Source organism: Poecilia mexicana, unplaced genomic scaffold (genome assembly GCF_051168715.1).
Source record: "Poecilia mexicana isolate PSO_F unplaced genomic scaffold, ASM5116871v1 scaffold_6, whole genome shotgun sequence".
Taxonomy (NCBI): domain Eukaryota; kingdom Metazoa; phylum Chordata; class Actinopteri; order Cyprinodontiformes; family Poeciliidae; genus Poecilia; species Poecilia mexicana.
Window position 1 is genome coordinate 21,642,474 of NW_028263375.1, and position 16,142 is coordinate 21,658,615.

At 40.1% G+C, this 16,142-nt stretch overlaps 2 protein-coding genes across 2 annotated transcripts in view; both read right to left on the reverse strand.

Annotated features, from left to right (window-relative positions):
- Positions 1-1,005: 1,005 nt before the first annotated feature.
- On the reverse strand, positions 1,006-4,933 carry rassf10a (Ras association domain family member 10a). Its single transcript, XM_088006397.1, has one exon. The coding sequence runs from the start codon at positions 3,058-3,060 to the stop codon at positions 1,615-1,617; it is 1,446 nt and encodes a 481-aa protein (XP_087862523.1). The 5' UTR covers positions 3,061-4,933; the 3' UTR covers positions 1,006-1,614.
- A 2,307-nt stretch (positions 4,934-7,240) lies between these two features.
- tead1a (TEA domain family member 1a) overlaps positions 7,241-16,142 on the reverse strand; it is a 46,671-nt gene continuing 37,769 nt past the window's right edge. The window contains exons 10-12 of the mRNA XM_088006398.1: positions 14,452-14,592; positions 13,703-13,855; positions 7,241-12,648 (exon numbers count right to left, since the gene is read on the reverse strand). Of these exons, the coding sequence (XP_087862524.1) occupies positions 12,535-12,648; positions 13,703-13,855; positions 14,452-14,592 (408 nt within the window). The 3' untranslated portion in view covers positions 7,241-12,534. The remainder of the gene's footprint in view (positions 12,649-13,702; positions 13,856-14,451; positions 14,593-16,142) is intronic.

The following is a 16,142-nucleotide window of genomic DNA, read 5'->3' on the forward strand; positions in this document are numbered from 1 at the left end:
TCATCTAATAAGTGTTTAGTTTTTATTGACCTAAGAATTTTGGATGCATTTAATGACCAGGGACAATAATCTGACTTGTTAATTGACCTGCCAGTCACCGATCAGAGCTCACTAAAGAAAAATGTCCCAATTGCAAACTGTGATTGGACTTGATTTTTTTTTTTTTTACACTTTTTTATCATCCCATATAACATCATTAAAATATATGTTCAAAATATTGATCATCACTAGTTTATAACTTTTTTTTCCTTTTACCTTTTGATGAAATTCTGTTCCTTTTGTTTCCTGTATAACTTTAATGATGGAAATAAAAGCAAGGAGACACCTTCTTTTTTAGATTAAGATGATTTGAGATATAAATTTAGCTATAAAATATGCAGAATTTAATTCTTGCTTCTTTTTTTTTTAAGAGCGAAAGGTTCTTTGGCATACTGTGTCAAAAAATAAGTGTTTAATTTTTAGACAGTTGACCAGTAAAAGAGGCACATTAATAAATAAAGAAAAATACATTTATGATTAAACATGGGCCATTGTCAAGGTTGTACAATGTTGTTTCAAAACCTCTAAAACTGGTTCAAAGTCCTTTTATTAAGAGACCAGAGAAAGTGCCAAAACCACTGGAGTTTTCTCTCCCAACACCTGTTACTGCCCAAAACCAGTCAGCTGGCTAAAAGAAAGGCTCTCAGCTTTCTCAATGCTAATAAGAATGTAAAATTTGGTAGTTTGTTAGTATTTCTGCACGCAAAAACTAACTTTAAGTCCAACAGGTGGTTATTAGGTTGTTTTATTTTTCTATTTTTACTGAATCTACGCTTTGGAGTCAAAATATGTAGAACTAAGGTACTTAAATGCCTTGTTTGAACAGCAGTAGGGTAAACTTTCTGCTTTAAGTAAAATAATTTAAGTCAGGTGAGCATTCTAAGAGAACCTCATATCTATCCCATAATAATCTGTTACCCAAAGGAAAATAGACACAAAAAAAAAAAACTTTACGTGAACCTTCAGTTTTGCTTAGTAGGATATGTAAACAGTGGTGTTTTTATTCAAATTTGTGAAACTTACAAGTTTGTCTTTCCAAAGTTTCCACCATTCAGAATATGAAACAGCAAGTGGTGATTTATTTACTGTTATTTTGAAATGACTGTTTTCTTTGGATCTGTTTTTATCACCTTTGCAGGTGACATGCCAATATATCTTGAAATAAACATCACAGCCGATTTTGACTCTTACATCAAAGCTGCTGTCCATCGCCATTATAGTACAGTGATCATGTTCATCTCAGCACTTGTTACAGGACAATGGAACCTAAGTTAATAGTTATAACACTCCTCCAGGCTACTTCTTCTAATAAATTATGCTGTTTTAACCCAAGATGGAGGCCAGAGATCAGCTTATGGAGCAGCACATCTTACCAAGCCTCTACTACACATGCTTTCCTGTCTAAGCTTATTGTGCCGTGACTATACAGAGATTATTGCTGTAGAGTTGCAGTGTCACACAGAGATGTGTTTTTTTATATATATTTCAGGAAGCCAAGGCTGATTTCTCTCGATGCCACTGAGTTTGTCTCACTGAACTGCATAAAAGCCTAAGATGCTGCGACACAAAGATGCATTACACCAGTGATTCACACACGGGAGGGTTGTCGGAGTCCTGGCTGTGCATTGAGCTCAGGCCCGTGTCCGAATCCTCATCATTGATGCTGCAGGCTTTTGACAGACCTCTAGCCTGCTCCACCCAACCCGTGCTCTGTTCCACTGACCCCGGGTCAGCCTCTGCACGGCTCACAGGCAGTTCTTCCTTTTCATCGTCAGTCAATTGTTTGTTCGCCTGCTCCAGCTCCATGGTCTCAACTTTGGCAAGTAGGTCCAACAGTTCGCTCTCTTTGGTTTCCCAGAGTGCCAGACTCAGGTCCAGGTCCCCTCTGATGGCGTCCAGGTCCGTCTTGAGCCTCAGGCCGATGTACAGACTCGTGTCCAGCTGGGTTTTTATCCTCTCCTCCTCCAGCAGGAGCTCGTTCTCTGACAGGCTCTCCACATCTGGCTCCACGGCTGGATCCGCGTGCTCGCAGAGGCTCATCTCCTCCGCGGCGCTGTCGGTGTCCTGCGCATCTTCCGACGCTCCCTCGTCCCGCCGCCGCCTCATCCAGCGCCGGTTCAGCTCCTCCTGGATCTCCCCGGTGATGCTCTCCACCAGCGCCTCCCGCTCCGTCACCTCCTCCTGCAGCCGCACCACCTCCTCGCAGCGGCGCGCGTACTCCTCGAACTGCGCCAGCGCCTCCGCCGTGCAGCGCACGTCCTGGCGCTCCGCTTTGCGCTTCCCGTCCGCGGATGGAGCCGGGCTCTCCGCGGAGGACTCCACCATGTACGTGTCCTGCACATAGTTCACCCCGTGTCTCTTGATGCGGTCGAAGTGCACTTTGGCCTCGTACCGCTCGATCTCCCGGTCCAGCTCCTTGATTCTCTGGATCTGCTGCCGGATGGTGTGATCCTGCGAGATCACCAAGTGGACCAGGGTCTCCATCTTCTCCACTGAACTTTTATCCTTAGGTACTGTCTGTTCCTTCTTTCTGTTCATTTTGTCCAACTTCCTGAAGGCCTTCCGGACGATGCGCCTTTGCTTCTCTTGGGACATGTTGGCAGCAGCCGCCGCGGCGACCCAGCAGCTCTTAGCGGTGCCCTTGAGCAGCCCACCCGGGCCGCCGCTCTCCCGGCTCGGGACGACCCGCGCCTCGGCGCTGCGGGGCCCGTTGTTGGGCAGCGAAGCTTCGCTCTTCACAAGGACGAACCGGACATTCTCCTGCTCGTCTCCCCAGGCGCTCCACAGCCGCAGGATCTTGGTCTTGTTGGGCAAAATCCTCTCGAAGCCCCTCCACTTCTCCACCACGCAGTAGGACTGCGGAGAGCCGGACAGCATCGCGGCTGCGGCGCCCTGCTGCAGGTTCTGGTCCTCCAGCAGAACCCTCACAACGTCGGCACAGGTGGTTCGTTTAGTCAGCCCGGAGATCAGCTTCTCCTCTCGGCAGACCCATACCGAGACTTTCCCCTCCTCGGGCTCCATCTCCAAAAACCAAAGACAAGAAAGAAAAAAGTTTCCCAGTGAATTTCTGCTACAGAAGTTTCTGTGTTTATATTCCTAATTCCAGTTGATGGGTTGCTGAAGCGCCTCCTCTGCTGATTTTAACTGATCATTGAGGAAAACCTGCATCTTCTTAAAGAATCATTAAAAGTTCTCAGCAAAAAAAAAAGAAAAATAAATAAAAATTCATATCCCGTCCCGGTCCTTTCAGCGGTGTGTCTGCATGCCGGGTCCTCGTTCCTCTCCCCCGGGGCAGATTGCTGTTGCTCCGGAGAGGAGAGGAGGAGAACAGCGTCCTTGCGTCGGGACAGGCGGCTCTGATGTGCGGGACAGAAGCAGGAGGCTGCTGGAGCTGCCGGGACACGCCCCCCCCCCCCCCTCCTCCTCCTCCTCTTGCTCTCTGCCCACTGATCATCCTACAGAAACCTCAGATTATCAGAGGTGCCTTTTGTTTCAGTTTGTTTTTAACTGAATAAATAAAAGCTGGCCTGTTTCAGGCTCAACACAGAGTTGATCATATCTTACTGCGGTGTTTTTTAATCGTTTCTTTTAATGCGTATTTACGGAAGCCCGTCTCCGCCACTCTGATTTAAAAATAATAAATAAATAATAACGGGATTCCATACACATTAGTGGTGCACATAAAAAAAAAAACATCCTGTGTGACAACTGTCAAAGTTAAGTAAATAAACTGTAGCTTCACAAAAAAAAAAAAAAAAAAACTTAAGTAATACAATTGAAACGTTAATCTCATACAGGTTTATTACTCACAAAATGATCTGGTTGAGGTATTTCATTTAACCGATGATTATTTCTCACAACTAATAACAACGGAAAATATATTTTAATATCGAAGAAGATTAATCAAATATTTTCATGCAGATGTGTGTTTTAGCTTCACAGTTATTGGAAAAGCTGCTAACCAGTCAGTCAGGCCGTGGAAAGTTTAGTGGAAAGAAAAACTTAATTGGAAACAAAAGAGGGTGGGGGGCGCAACCAATGTTAAGAACCACAGTCTTGAAGGAATTGTGAGTCGATTGAAGGATTTCGGTGAGATTCACAAGGCGTGAACTGCAGCTCTAGTCATAGCCTCAAGATTCAACACACAGATGTATGCAGGGCACGGGCTATAATTGTCACATTCCTTGTGTTCATTCATTCAAAACAATGCCACAGTAATGTCATTTGGTATAAGGGCTACTGGCCTGTTCTTCAGTGCTCCAAAGTCCTTTTATTTTTAGCTGAAAGTAAATTTTGCATCTCATTTGGAAATCAAGACCCCAGAGTCTGACTGAAGAGAGCAGAGATGCAGAATTCAAGAAGCAAAGTGTCCAAGTGTAAAGTTTTCACAGTCAGTGATGATTTGTGGAGCCACATTTGCCTGAGATGATCTACTTTTTTTTTTTTTTTTGCACAGTTCGAAGGTTGTTTAATCTCTTTTGGATAAATGTACAGTTATGCTTTCAAAACTGTTTTCTCAAGTAATGTCTTCATGTTCTCACTGGTATAGATTTATTGAAATTAGTTGCTAAATTAGTCAGTAGTACAAGATTTGGAGTGTTCTTTTATATACATGTTTTGTAAGAGCTTTAGCCGACTTAAATTTTAAATGACTAACCTGATGATTCTGGGTTAGAAGATTGATGGTAAAACCTTAAATCTGCAGTGCGCATTGTTACGCAGCTTCATCTTTATAATCTTATCTCTGAATGTTTATCAGCTCAACTGAGAAGCCAAAGGAAGTCCATCTTTTACTCCCTGCAGAGCTCTCGCATAATATCTGAAACGGTAATCCGCTGTTTAAGAGCAGAATATGTTCTGCGTTAAGTGATCCGGCTCTGGTGTCTGTGTGCATCTATCCCCAACACGCAGCATTAATGTTTGTGTTCTGGAGCCTCTGCTCAGGCTGGGTTTGTTGGTAAATAAAGTGCTTAGAAAACCACCTGGGAATGTGAACACACATGCAGAGAGGGGAGGACGCATTCACATATCAGACACGGGCAGACAGTATTACCCAGAGCGGCGCGTGTGGAGCAGGCATGCATTACAAACAGTAGATTTGGATTAAGAGGATTGTCGTTGCTGCGTCTGGGATGTGTGTGTGTGTAGGTGTGTGTGTGTGTGTGTGTGCGTGGGGGTGTGTGTGTGTGTGTGTGTGTGTGTGTGTGTGTGTGTGTGTGTAGGTGTGTGTGTGTGTGTGTGTGAGAGAGAGAGAGAGCGAGAGAGAGAGAGAGAGAGAGAGAGAGAGAGAGCAGAACGTTTTTCCTGTCTTTGATCTCATTTCCTGTGAGGTCACACCATGTATGACCTGTGCATCTATTATTAGCTGTCAGGTTTGGAGCTTGAAATGTCAATAAAATAAACAAGACCAAAGAAGCAGACTTCATGAAGACTACTGTCAGGCTGTCGAAGCTTAGTTGGTTGAAAATGTTCTAAAGTTGTTATTTATTGTTTTGTTATAAATGCTTAACTTAAAAAAAGTTCCAATTATAAAAAAAATCAATCAATCAAAGCTAATATGAAAACATACACTCAGTTGTATAACATCTTTGTCAGAAATTTGCTTACACTTGTTAACAGTGAAAGTCTGCAAAGAAGTTGGTGTTTTAAATCTCACGTCATGAAAACAATGGAGTTCTAATTCTTACGCTGTAGCGCACTCTGCTGTCAGAACAGGGCATTGCATGTCAGAAGAGATTCCTTCCACGAATCCGTTTCCTTCCGCTCTAACCAACTCCAGTTTGTTTTGGTGTTTTTCTAATTTGTTTATTTAGTCTCAGTCTGGTTTCTACAGGATGCCTGGCTCCAGGTGTTGGAGACAAGTTTGGACAAGGGTTTGGATAAGTAAATTTAAAGTAGTTGAGAACCATTCAAATGTTTTTTTTTTTTCCCTAAATAATGAATGTGTGCTTCCAGTGAAAAGTTTGGCCCCAATTTCCAGTTGAATTGAATGAGAAGGTGTGTTCAAACTTTTCACTGGTTCCATGTATAAACGTTGCATGTTGACTGCTTTTCTCTCTCTTTTTTCAATATTAGAATCTTAGTTTTAAATTTTATAATTACATTTTTGTTGCTCTAAAAGGAACCCCAGGTTTTTTAAACACATCCTGAAGCATTTCAGTTTAGTGAAAATGATGCCTGTTTAATTTTTTTTTGATGATTGTACTTTGATTTTTTTTAGCCGTTTTGTTAAAGATCAGGACAGTTCAATTAGAGATGCAGAGTATCTCTAAAGAAACATTGTGAATAAATAAACGGGTGTGAATAAATGTAGTGAAGTAAAATATTGACCTCCTTTATTCCTTCCAAATTTAAACCTAAAACACAATTCTGTAAATATACAGTAGTTCCAAGAAGAAAGCACGTAAAAATACATTAACTTACAAAAATGGTATCTAGTCCTTACCAGTTCTGATTAAGTTCATTAATCTGGGAAAAGTTATAAGGTCGTGGCTATTTCAAGCTATTTGAGGTCCATCATTCTGCGTTTCAGTGAGATTATGTACAAGTGGAAAACATTTATGACAGCTGACAGTCTTCCCAGGAGTGGATGTCTCCTCAGATTCATCCCAATGTCAGACCGTGCAACACTCAGAGAAAGGACAAAAATACCCACAGGCTCCATCCAAGACTCTGCAGGCATCGGTTAGCGGGATAAAAATTAAAAGTCATTAGAGTCAAACACAACGTCATCAGTTTTGCTGATGATAAGGGCTTGTTGACAGCCGCAGGACCTGGGCCACCTTGCAGTCATTAAGTCCACTGTAAAACTCCTCTGTGAACTAAAGAGTCAGACGTGAGAGAGCAGGAGCCTGCCTGGTCCAAACTGGTCATTAACACAACAGCTACTCCACAACAGATTAGCTAGAAAGGAAATCTTCAGCAAAGCCTCAGTCAAAGTCCGTCTGTCGTCGATGGAGAGAGGAAACATAGAAAGGTCGGTTGAATTAACACTTGTTTCTTATTCTATGAAATCTACGTGGGCTTCAACTTAAAGAAATTCATTGAGTCACATTTAAGTCTTTTCACCTTAGAATCTAGGAACACGCCCGTGTTTGAGTTGAAAGAGAGTGTATTTCCCTTCTAGAGATCAATGTTGCTCATTTTCCCTTAATTTTAGAAAGTATTAAAAAAGCAACGAATAAATAAAGCAAAGTCACAGTTTAGAACTGACAATTTATTTAAACTGAATAGCATATGCGTACAAAGTCTCTACAAAGCTAGAAAATATCTAACATACTTTTAGCCATATGAAGGGGATAAAAGTTACAAAGCAAAGATCAGACCCTGTGCAATACCAATACATACACACGTATAACTAGTTTCTGGATTTTTTTTTTTTTCATTTTTTTTTCTCTAAATGTTCTCTCTTCTTCACAAAATAGGATAAACATCAGAATATCAAAGATATACACAACATCTGTAATAAAGGTTATTGTCACTTTCATACAAAGCACCTTCTGGAAACCCTCGGTGAACAGACAGACTCGCTGCACGGGCACCGGAGCGAAAAGTTTCAAGGCCATTTTGGAGCTGATTTACAGACAGGGATTTCTGTGCCACACGTGGTTCGGGATAGGAGATAAATGCCCCACTTACACACTCACACACACACACGCATACACACACACACACACGAGACGACATTAAGCACACGGACAACGATGACTGAGAAACTCCACAGAGACCTTCTGGCGTGGAGTATACACACACCGAGTCAGCCTCTAGTGCCGTTTCGATTAGTAGGTATTCAACAGTGAACAGCTGAGCGACTGCTAACGGGCCTCTTTTAAGAAGTCACAGTTTAGAGAGGCCTGCTTCCTGCACTTCCTCCACAACTGAGATGTTAGGATGTGTCCAGGTTCATTTCTTTCGAGATAAAGCAGCTTCTAGCCTCATGCGGCCTCCCGCGACATCCGCTAGTCTGCTGTGTTTTGTCCCACGTCACGACCGTCTTTGGTAAGCAGGCGGTAGGCTATGTCCAAACAGCATCAGCGGCTTCGAGGCCGCCTGCTAGGGTTAGCGCTCATGTGTTGCATGTCGACTCCGGAACAGAAAGACTCTTTTAGCCCGTCTGCAAACAAATTACTGCAGCGTGGGACGAAACTCGGTGAGGGTCGAAACCACAGAGGTCTTAGGTTTAACAGAGACAAATTTAAAAACAAAACAAAAGTAGAAAGAAAGGTTAGACTGGCTGGCTTTCAGATGTCATTGCAAATAATTATTTCAGCTTTGAGGCCTCTGCTGCATAGCACTGCATCTCCTGGACACTTCTGACCATCGCAGCTGGAAGCAACCACGTAACTCCTGTAAAGTTTTCTTTTTTAAAAAAACATTTACACTCTTCTGGTCCTTGTTTTTACATTGCATCTATTGTCGTCTTCAAATTTTGGTAGTTCAGCATTTGCTTGGTGGAAATGTTTTCAAATTGGCAAAAAAAAAAAAAAAATAAAATACACATTTGCTAAGTCTGTGAGGAATTTTAACACTCATGAACGTCTGAAGCAGCTTCCACTGAAACTATTCAGACAAGTCAGGAAAATGTTTACTTGAGCTAACTCATGGTATCAGATGAATGTCTCTATTAGATCATATGCAGCTTTGATAGGAGTTGGTTCCTATAAAATAAGCAACTAATTTATTAAATGTATATAATTATTTCCTTGCAGGATGTTTGTGGATGGAAATTTAGCTACATTATAGTTAAAGTGTGTTATAAGTGCACGGTGGAGATTAAAGCCTAGGTTTCCTGCGCTTTTGAACAAACTTTCTTTTATCCAAAGCAGCATGAATGGAAAAACTCCAACTTTTACTGTTATGGACAAATTTGGCAATGGCTCACCAAGGGATTGGGCCCAAAGTTTCTGCATTATGCCCTTTTATATTTATTTAATTTTTTTACTATAGTCTATAAAATAATTTGGTTTATCAAATCTTTATTTTATACTTTGCATTTTTTAAAAAGTGTTTCTTTTATGCTGTATAAAAAGGTTTTGGTTCTATGAGCAGTTTTTCATTTTGATGGGACATAATTTACTCTGTTGCCACTGGATGTATTATTTATTTCATTATCTTTTTAGCTTTACTTCTGAGATCCTCATGTTTTAATTTTAACTACGTTCTCTTTCCGATCCAAACAAAATTTTGTTGCGCAGTTTAAAGAATCTGGCAATAATCTGGCATTTTTATGATACATGCACTGTACTGTAGTTTTGTGTTTGTGCCCAACTCTGCTGTCTTTTAGACTTTAAACCTTCAAAAGTGCCCTGAACCGAGTAGGTATGGGTTGTTTTCCTGTGTAACAATATACAACTATTTCAAATTTTTAGTTTTAAAAACGCTAAAATTTCCCATTATACTGTTGCTAGATTTTAAATCGTTATTGAGATGCCAGAAAGAGAGCGAAGGTGATCAGATGCTGATGTTTTCAAAAGTGTACACACCCGGGATGTAACGCAAGACATTTTGACATGTTAAAGAAATTGATAAATCCTTTCAAAACCTTTTTCAGATCTAATCTGACGTTTTACTCTGCACAGTTGAACTGAAAAACAGAGATCGCCGAAAAGATGTGAGAAAAACGCAAAAACAAATGGTTATATAATTATGCTTTGCAGACTTAAATGACCTTTTTGATTCAGTTCCAGTTTTCAGCGTGTTTAACTTTACGCCTTTCTTCACTTTGGGAGTTTCTGGCATCTCTATTCTTTAGCTAAAGCTATAGTTTGTGGAGAGGCTACAACTGATCACAATTCTGTCATTGTATGAAGGTATGAGTCAGGAGAAGGGTGGAAAAATTCAATGAACAACATGGGAAAACAGAAGCATAACAAGACATAAATAATCATCTGTATTAGACATCAGGTTTGTACTGCAAAGCAGGATGCTGGGCAGAAGATCTGCAGTCCAAAGTAGTCCAAGTCCAGTTAAAAGGAGAATGATCAAACAAATCTAAGCGTCACAAAAATAACAACAATGATCAAATCACACATTACTTATAATGAAATATGGTGTTGGCAATAAAATGATAAGGGATTGGTCGTCTTCAGATTGGACTTGGGTTTTTGCAAACCCATCAGTTTATGCGCAACATTTGCTATATGAAAATGACAGTCATTTTTCACCTTAAGAAAATTTAAGTTTTGGAAATGCCTAACTAGAGTTAAAAGATAAACCAGTGGGCAGATATTCTTAAGTCATGATGTGGGAATCCTACCAAGGAAAACCAAATGCTGAAGTTTAATTCACCCAAACAATGATAGTTTAGGGTGTGCAAACGTATGCAGCAAGGTTAATGCATTTTTATACTTTGTCTAACAGACCAGTTATATTTTCAGTTGAGTTGTAAAGGCAGGTGTTAGATTATCTAAAGAAATTGCTATAAAAATATGTAGCATAATTTATTTATTTTTTTAATAGGGATGTGTACACATTTGAGATCCACTGCATATTATTGTATTCCAGCTGCAGAGGGAATAATTGATGCTCTTTAGTTTTGAATAAAAAAATTAAATAAAAAAAAATAAAATTTAATATAGTGAAACTGGTATTTTTCTTAGAGGTTATCACACCGGCCCAACGCCTGAATAGACCGCTGTAGATAACTGAACAAACAATCCAGCAGTAAAGATTCATGTTCAAATTGGTCTATGTTTAACTGTTTGTCTCCTAAAAAAAAAAAAAAAAAAAAAGATTTCATTCAAATGAGGCACCAGACTACATTGAGTGTGCAACCTCTTCTTCCATGAAGCAGTCACATGTGAAGCACGAAAACAAATACAAGCAAACACTGCCATTAAATACCAAAACAATAAGACTGTATTCCACTCGTATCGTTGTGAAACTAAACAGATCATCCAGGAGGATCCTGGTGCTGACTGTCATTAAAAAACCAAAAAAAAAAGAAATACCTTAAATATCGGACTTCAGATATTCGTTTTTCTGTTGGCTACGCAGCCACCAGAAAAGCGAAGGTCCAAACTTACAGTTTATTTACGTCTACAGAGCTTCCTCTGAAACGTGGAACCATCAGTGAATCAGAACAGAAAAGTCTACTGCCGTCTCCAGCCAAAGGCACTTCACGCTGCTGAGCATGACGCAGACGAGCCGTCGGACCACACCTGCTACAGTATACTCCATCATCATCATCATCATCAGCGTTTTTTGGTTTTGGATTCATAAAAGAGGGAAAGGGTGCGATCTGTAATCCTGACGCAGGAGGTTCTAAGGCTTCGAGTCAGGGCGGTCGGTTGTGGGTGGAGCAGTGTCTCAGGTTTTGGCGGTATGGACATTAAGGCTCTACTTTGCTGGTAAATACTGAAATAAGGAGCAAATGTTAAAGTGAGAGTTAAACTAAAGCCTATCTAACAGCTGGACAAATTATGTAGTAAAAAGAAAGAAAAAAAAATCACAGTGATTTTCCAAGAAATCCGAACAATATGTTTAAAACTATGATCTTGGTGAGTTGGATCACGTTAATAATCCTTCGTCTCGGTCTTTCTGTGCTGGATTCAGTTAGACCTGGATTAAAATCTAAAGGGCTTGATGAAGAGTCACCTGCTGCACAAAAAGGTACCTGAATTTCTTCTTGTTTCCCCCCGCCCATTATGCGTTTATAAATTTTAGATAACAATCAAGGAATTGAAATATAATCTATATGCTACAATCAATAAACAAGATCCCAAAATTTTAAATGTTTTTTTTTGTGTGTGTGTGTGTGTGTATGTGTGCGTGTGTGTGTGTGTGTGTGGGGGTGTGTGTGTGTGTCTTTTTAAGGAAAACATACAAAAAGGTAAAAACTTCATTCTTTCTCTTTGGGACAAACCTCTTCATTTGTGCAAGAGCTCAACTGGAACAACCCACAGAGTCTATCTGTACACATCCAGATCTATAGTCTACTATACCATAATGCAGAAATGTCCTTTTCTCCAGCAGGTTATTGATGATACACAGGGTCTGACCTTCGGTACGTCTTGGCTGAGGAGGGATTTTTCTCCACCAGGGGGCGAAAATTGTTTTTTTTTTCTTTTCCTTCTTCTTTCTCTAGCTTTTCCCAAAGGCTCTGAACACGAATCCCACTTATATTCCCATGTTCACACCCGTAAAGTTCTGATGTGCTCAGAAAACTTAATTAGTGGGAGAGATGACGACTGATCCTCATCGCAGGGAGATCTTGGAAAAAACCAACCATGTTGATTCTCACAGGGTGTCATGGCTACACCGTCACCGCCTTCGTTGATGGCTAGTTTATAAAGTGGGAGTGAAAATGTAGCCATTTTTATCCTTGACTGATTAAATTTTTCTTTTTTTTTTTTTTGGTGAACTGAAATTTTGGTAGTTTTTTTTTATTATTATTATTATTTTTTTAAGGGATCTATATCTCTCCCTTCAGTGTCACCATGAATAATCACCAAGCAAAAGGCCATAGATGTGCATTTGTTAACAAGGTGGAGTGTGTTATTCCTTGACAAGTCGATAGATGTGGTGCTGTGCTCCGTGGTCGTTGTTCGACACCTCAAACACACACGCCATGCACAGCAAGGTCTCCAGAGTGTCTCTGTTGCTCACCACCTGGATGTCAAAACAGATTTAAAAAAATGCTTTAAAATACATTCACCTCCAAACATTTTAATTTTCATTTAGGCAAGCATCTAAAAGTTGAGGAATAGTTAACTCCAGAGGACTAAGACACGTCACACAGAAAACTACTTTGATGTTTCTAAAAAAAAAAAAAAAAAAAAAAAGAAAAAGGCTGGCTACACATTATGCATGTAAAAAATGCCAGGCATTTTCAGAGTCCTCGGTCGTTTTTGCTCATTTTAAAGTAGAAAAATTTGCTATAAACTGATGTTACAGAGGGCAGGAATTAATATGAAATGTGTCAGCTTCTGACGGGAACAGTGTAATTGGGTAAGCTAGATATTCACTTACTGAAATATATCAAACATTGTTACATAAAAAAAAAAAAACATATTTAAAGTACCGTATTTTCCGCACTATAAGGCGCACCTAAAAACCTTCAATTTCCTCAAAAGCCGACAGTGCACCTTATAATCCTGTGCGCCTTATATATGGACCAATATTGAGCCACAACAGGTCTAGCAACTACGGTAAGCAGCCGCCGACTTCATTTTTCGCCCGTAGAAGAAGAAGCACGCGGTGCATGCTGGGATAGTTGTCAGAACACTGGTTTGTAATCTATTAATGAAGTTTGACTGACCTATCTACCTACCGACCGTCTAGAATCAGGTCGTCTGCAGGTCATTTAGCACCGCGTTCTCCACCAACATGCTGTGCGCGAACGGAGAAGGGTGACCATCGTCCGGCCACGCCCCGGCCCAGTCGTGGAAGGCTCTCCTCCCGACAGGAGTCGGACTGTTTTGTTGACATTCCTTTTAGTGCAGCTCCATCTAGTGGATGCATAACGTAACTCCAGCCTCTACTGTAGCATCTATTCTATGCACCTCATAATGCGGTGCGCCTGATGTATGAAAAAAGTTTTTAAAATAGGCCATTCATTGAAGGTGCGCCTTATAGTGCGGAAAATACGGTATATAAAAAAAAGAAACTTAAATTAATGGTTTTATTTTAAAGCAGAAAGGTGTTTCATTGTCGTTGCCCTCACCAGCAGAATCGTGAAGTTCTCCAGCACGCTGTTCATCATGTATTTCTCCGGAAGGTGCTTCAGCTTGTGGATGAAGTTGATCATGTATTCACACATGGGAGAGCGACTGATTCTGTAGACGAACCGTCCATTTTCAAACCTGGCATGCTCCGTCTGTTGGACAGCCGGGAGCGAACAGGGTTAGGGTGATTTCTCTTTGTTCATTTTACCTGTCACTTCCATATATGCTCTTCTGAATGGTGCTCATCAGCCCCAAATCGTTTGGGGAAAATCATCTGAACGCCTGCATTTCTAAAAGTTCCAATTGTGAACTTTAGTTTGGCCAATTAAAGAAAACATTTTCATAGAAGGTGTTAGGCTATGTTTAGATATTTGTAACATAAAAACTGGATGAAAACACAGGTGATGGTATGTTTACTGAGTGTGTATTATAAGAAAAACCTTGCATCAGCAAATTTAGGAAATGTTTCTTGGTTTATCTGAAAACAAAATTACCTGGACGAATAATATGTTATTGTTTTTTTTTTAATTCTATAACAGCTCATCACTCTGCCAACATGTCAAATTGGTATAAATCCCAAATAGCTTTGACCATTTCATTCACTTATCAGTAAAACTACAAAAATATGCTTTGAACTAGGATAATTACAAACCTTTAATCAAGTTTGATAAAAAAAATAAAAATAAAACAAAATTAATAAATACATCAACAGCATGTAAAAAAAAAAAAAAGTTGCGGTCCTACTCACCTCCACTTTCTCGACCACCTGCTTGCCGAAGGAGCAGACCTTTGTGGAGCAGGTGATGGTCATGCTCTCTGAGCTCTCGTACTGGCTGGTCACACCATAGAAAGCTGCAGACTCATCCTGCACGATGTAATTAAGATCCGCCTGAAGACAACACAGACCCCCGAAAAAAGATAAAACATTAGGATGTTGCAGGAATTCATCTAAAAACGACCTAGAAGATGATAAAATGCGACATCAGCACAGCTGCATTTCTAGGAGTAAGACAACAGTGCCCTCTGGTGGTAAAATGTCCCTGCATGTACTACCGGTCATTCAAATTAAATTTGGCAAAAGTTATATTTGGAGGAATTGATATAGTATTTTTTTATGTCATGGAAATTAGAAGAAAATTTTAAATTTTATAGCTCAGGTTTCAAGAGTTGATTTTTTTTTTTGTTTGTTTTTGTTTTTTGTTGTTGTTTTTACAGGTTTTGAGAAATGATTAAATGTTTAACAACACTTCCCAAGTGGGAAAACAAAAGGTTCCTTGCAGAAACTAAAGCACTATAACTTTAAGAGGCAACAAAAAATATTTTCAACCGAGACACTGAAGCTCAGCACTTTTTAAGACCCTGCGGAAACTTAGTTAATTTGTTTGTTCTGTCATACGAGTTCTGGTGAAGTTGTTGGCGTTAACGCGATATCTGTATTCATAGCTCTGTTACTAAAGAAGAAAAATGTTTAATCAGAGCATCGAGAACATGCTGTACCTGGATTACAGGTCGGGAGACGTGGGAAGGGTTTGTCCCTTTCTGTAATGAGTTCTCTAAGGAGCACTGAGCGTCTCCGAGCTGTGAGCAAACACACACAGATGCACAAACACCATATGCTACACCACCAACATTGTACAGCAGTCATCCACACACACACACCAAGATCAAACTGAGCTCTGTTAAAGCAGCAGATTATCAGAAACATGCTCCATTGTGGTAGATCTGAGAGCTTTTTAATTAAATTCAGAGAGGAGGCTCTCGACATAATGCACAAACTCGCTCTTTGTTTGAGTATATCTCATCAGTTCTGCTCTTATTGTACACCGAGTCCACTTCACTACTCTGCAGGTTTCTGCCCTCCTGTCTATGAATTCTGCTGACCGACAGCTTTGCCGTCCATGCACAGAAGGGATTCTCCAGTCAAAGTTTTCTAGCAGCAGCCAGGAAGATGGAGGCTGTTTGCTTTGAATTCGTCTCTGACAAGTGACGTAGTAATCGGTTTTTGTGCCTGTTGCTGAGGTTTTACCAAAAAAAAAAAAAAAAAACAAGCAATAAAACTGAGAATATTGAAAGAAATTAACTGCTAGGTATTTATTGCCTTTTTAAGTTAAAGCAAAACGACATTTTCCAAAAGCAAACAGGGCTGTCATCATTTCTAAATACTATCCTCTAAAAGTTTTGTTTTCCATGCAACTCAGATATGTGCTGAGGTTTGAACTAATGATGTTGCCATGGCATTTCATTGGCCTGTGGAAATGTTTCAACACTGAGAGCAAGTGATATAGATTACCATAGCAACAGGTTGATGTTTTCTTTATATCTATGTCACTGCCACAAACTGGATTGGAGCAGTTTTTGATTTTCTTTTCTGATTTCTCTTTAGGATTTTGATTATTACTTTTTAAATTGAGTCAAGTTTTTTGGAAAATTATTTAATTT

Excerpts from the sequence above, each read along its gene's own strand:
- rassf10a (XM_088006397.1), bottom strand. The coding sequence starts at position 3,060 with ATGGAGCCCGAGGAGGGGAAAGTCTCGGTATGGGTCTGCCGAGAGGAG.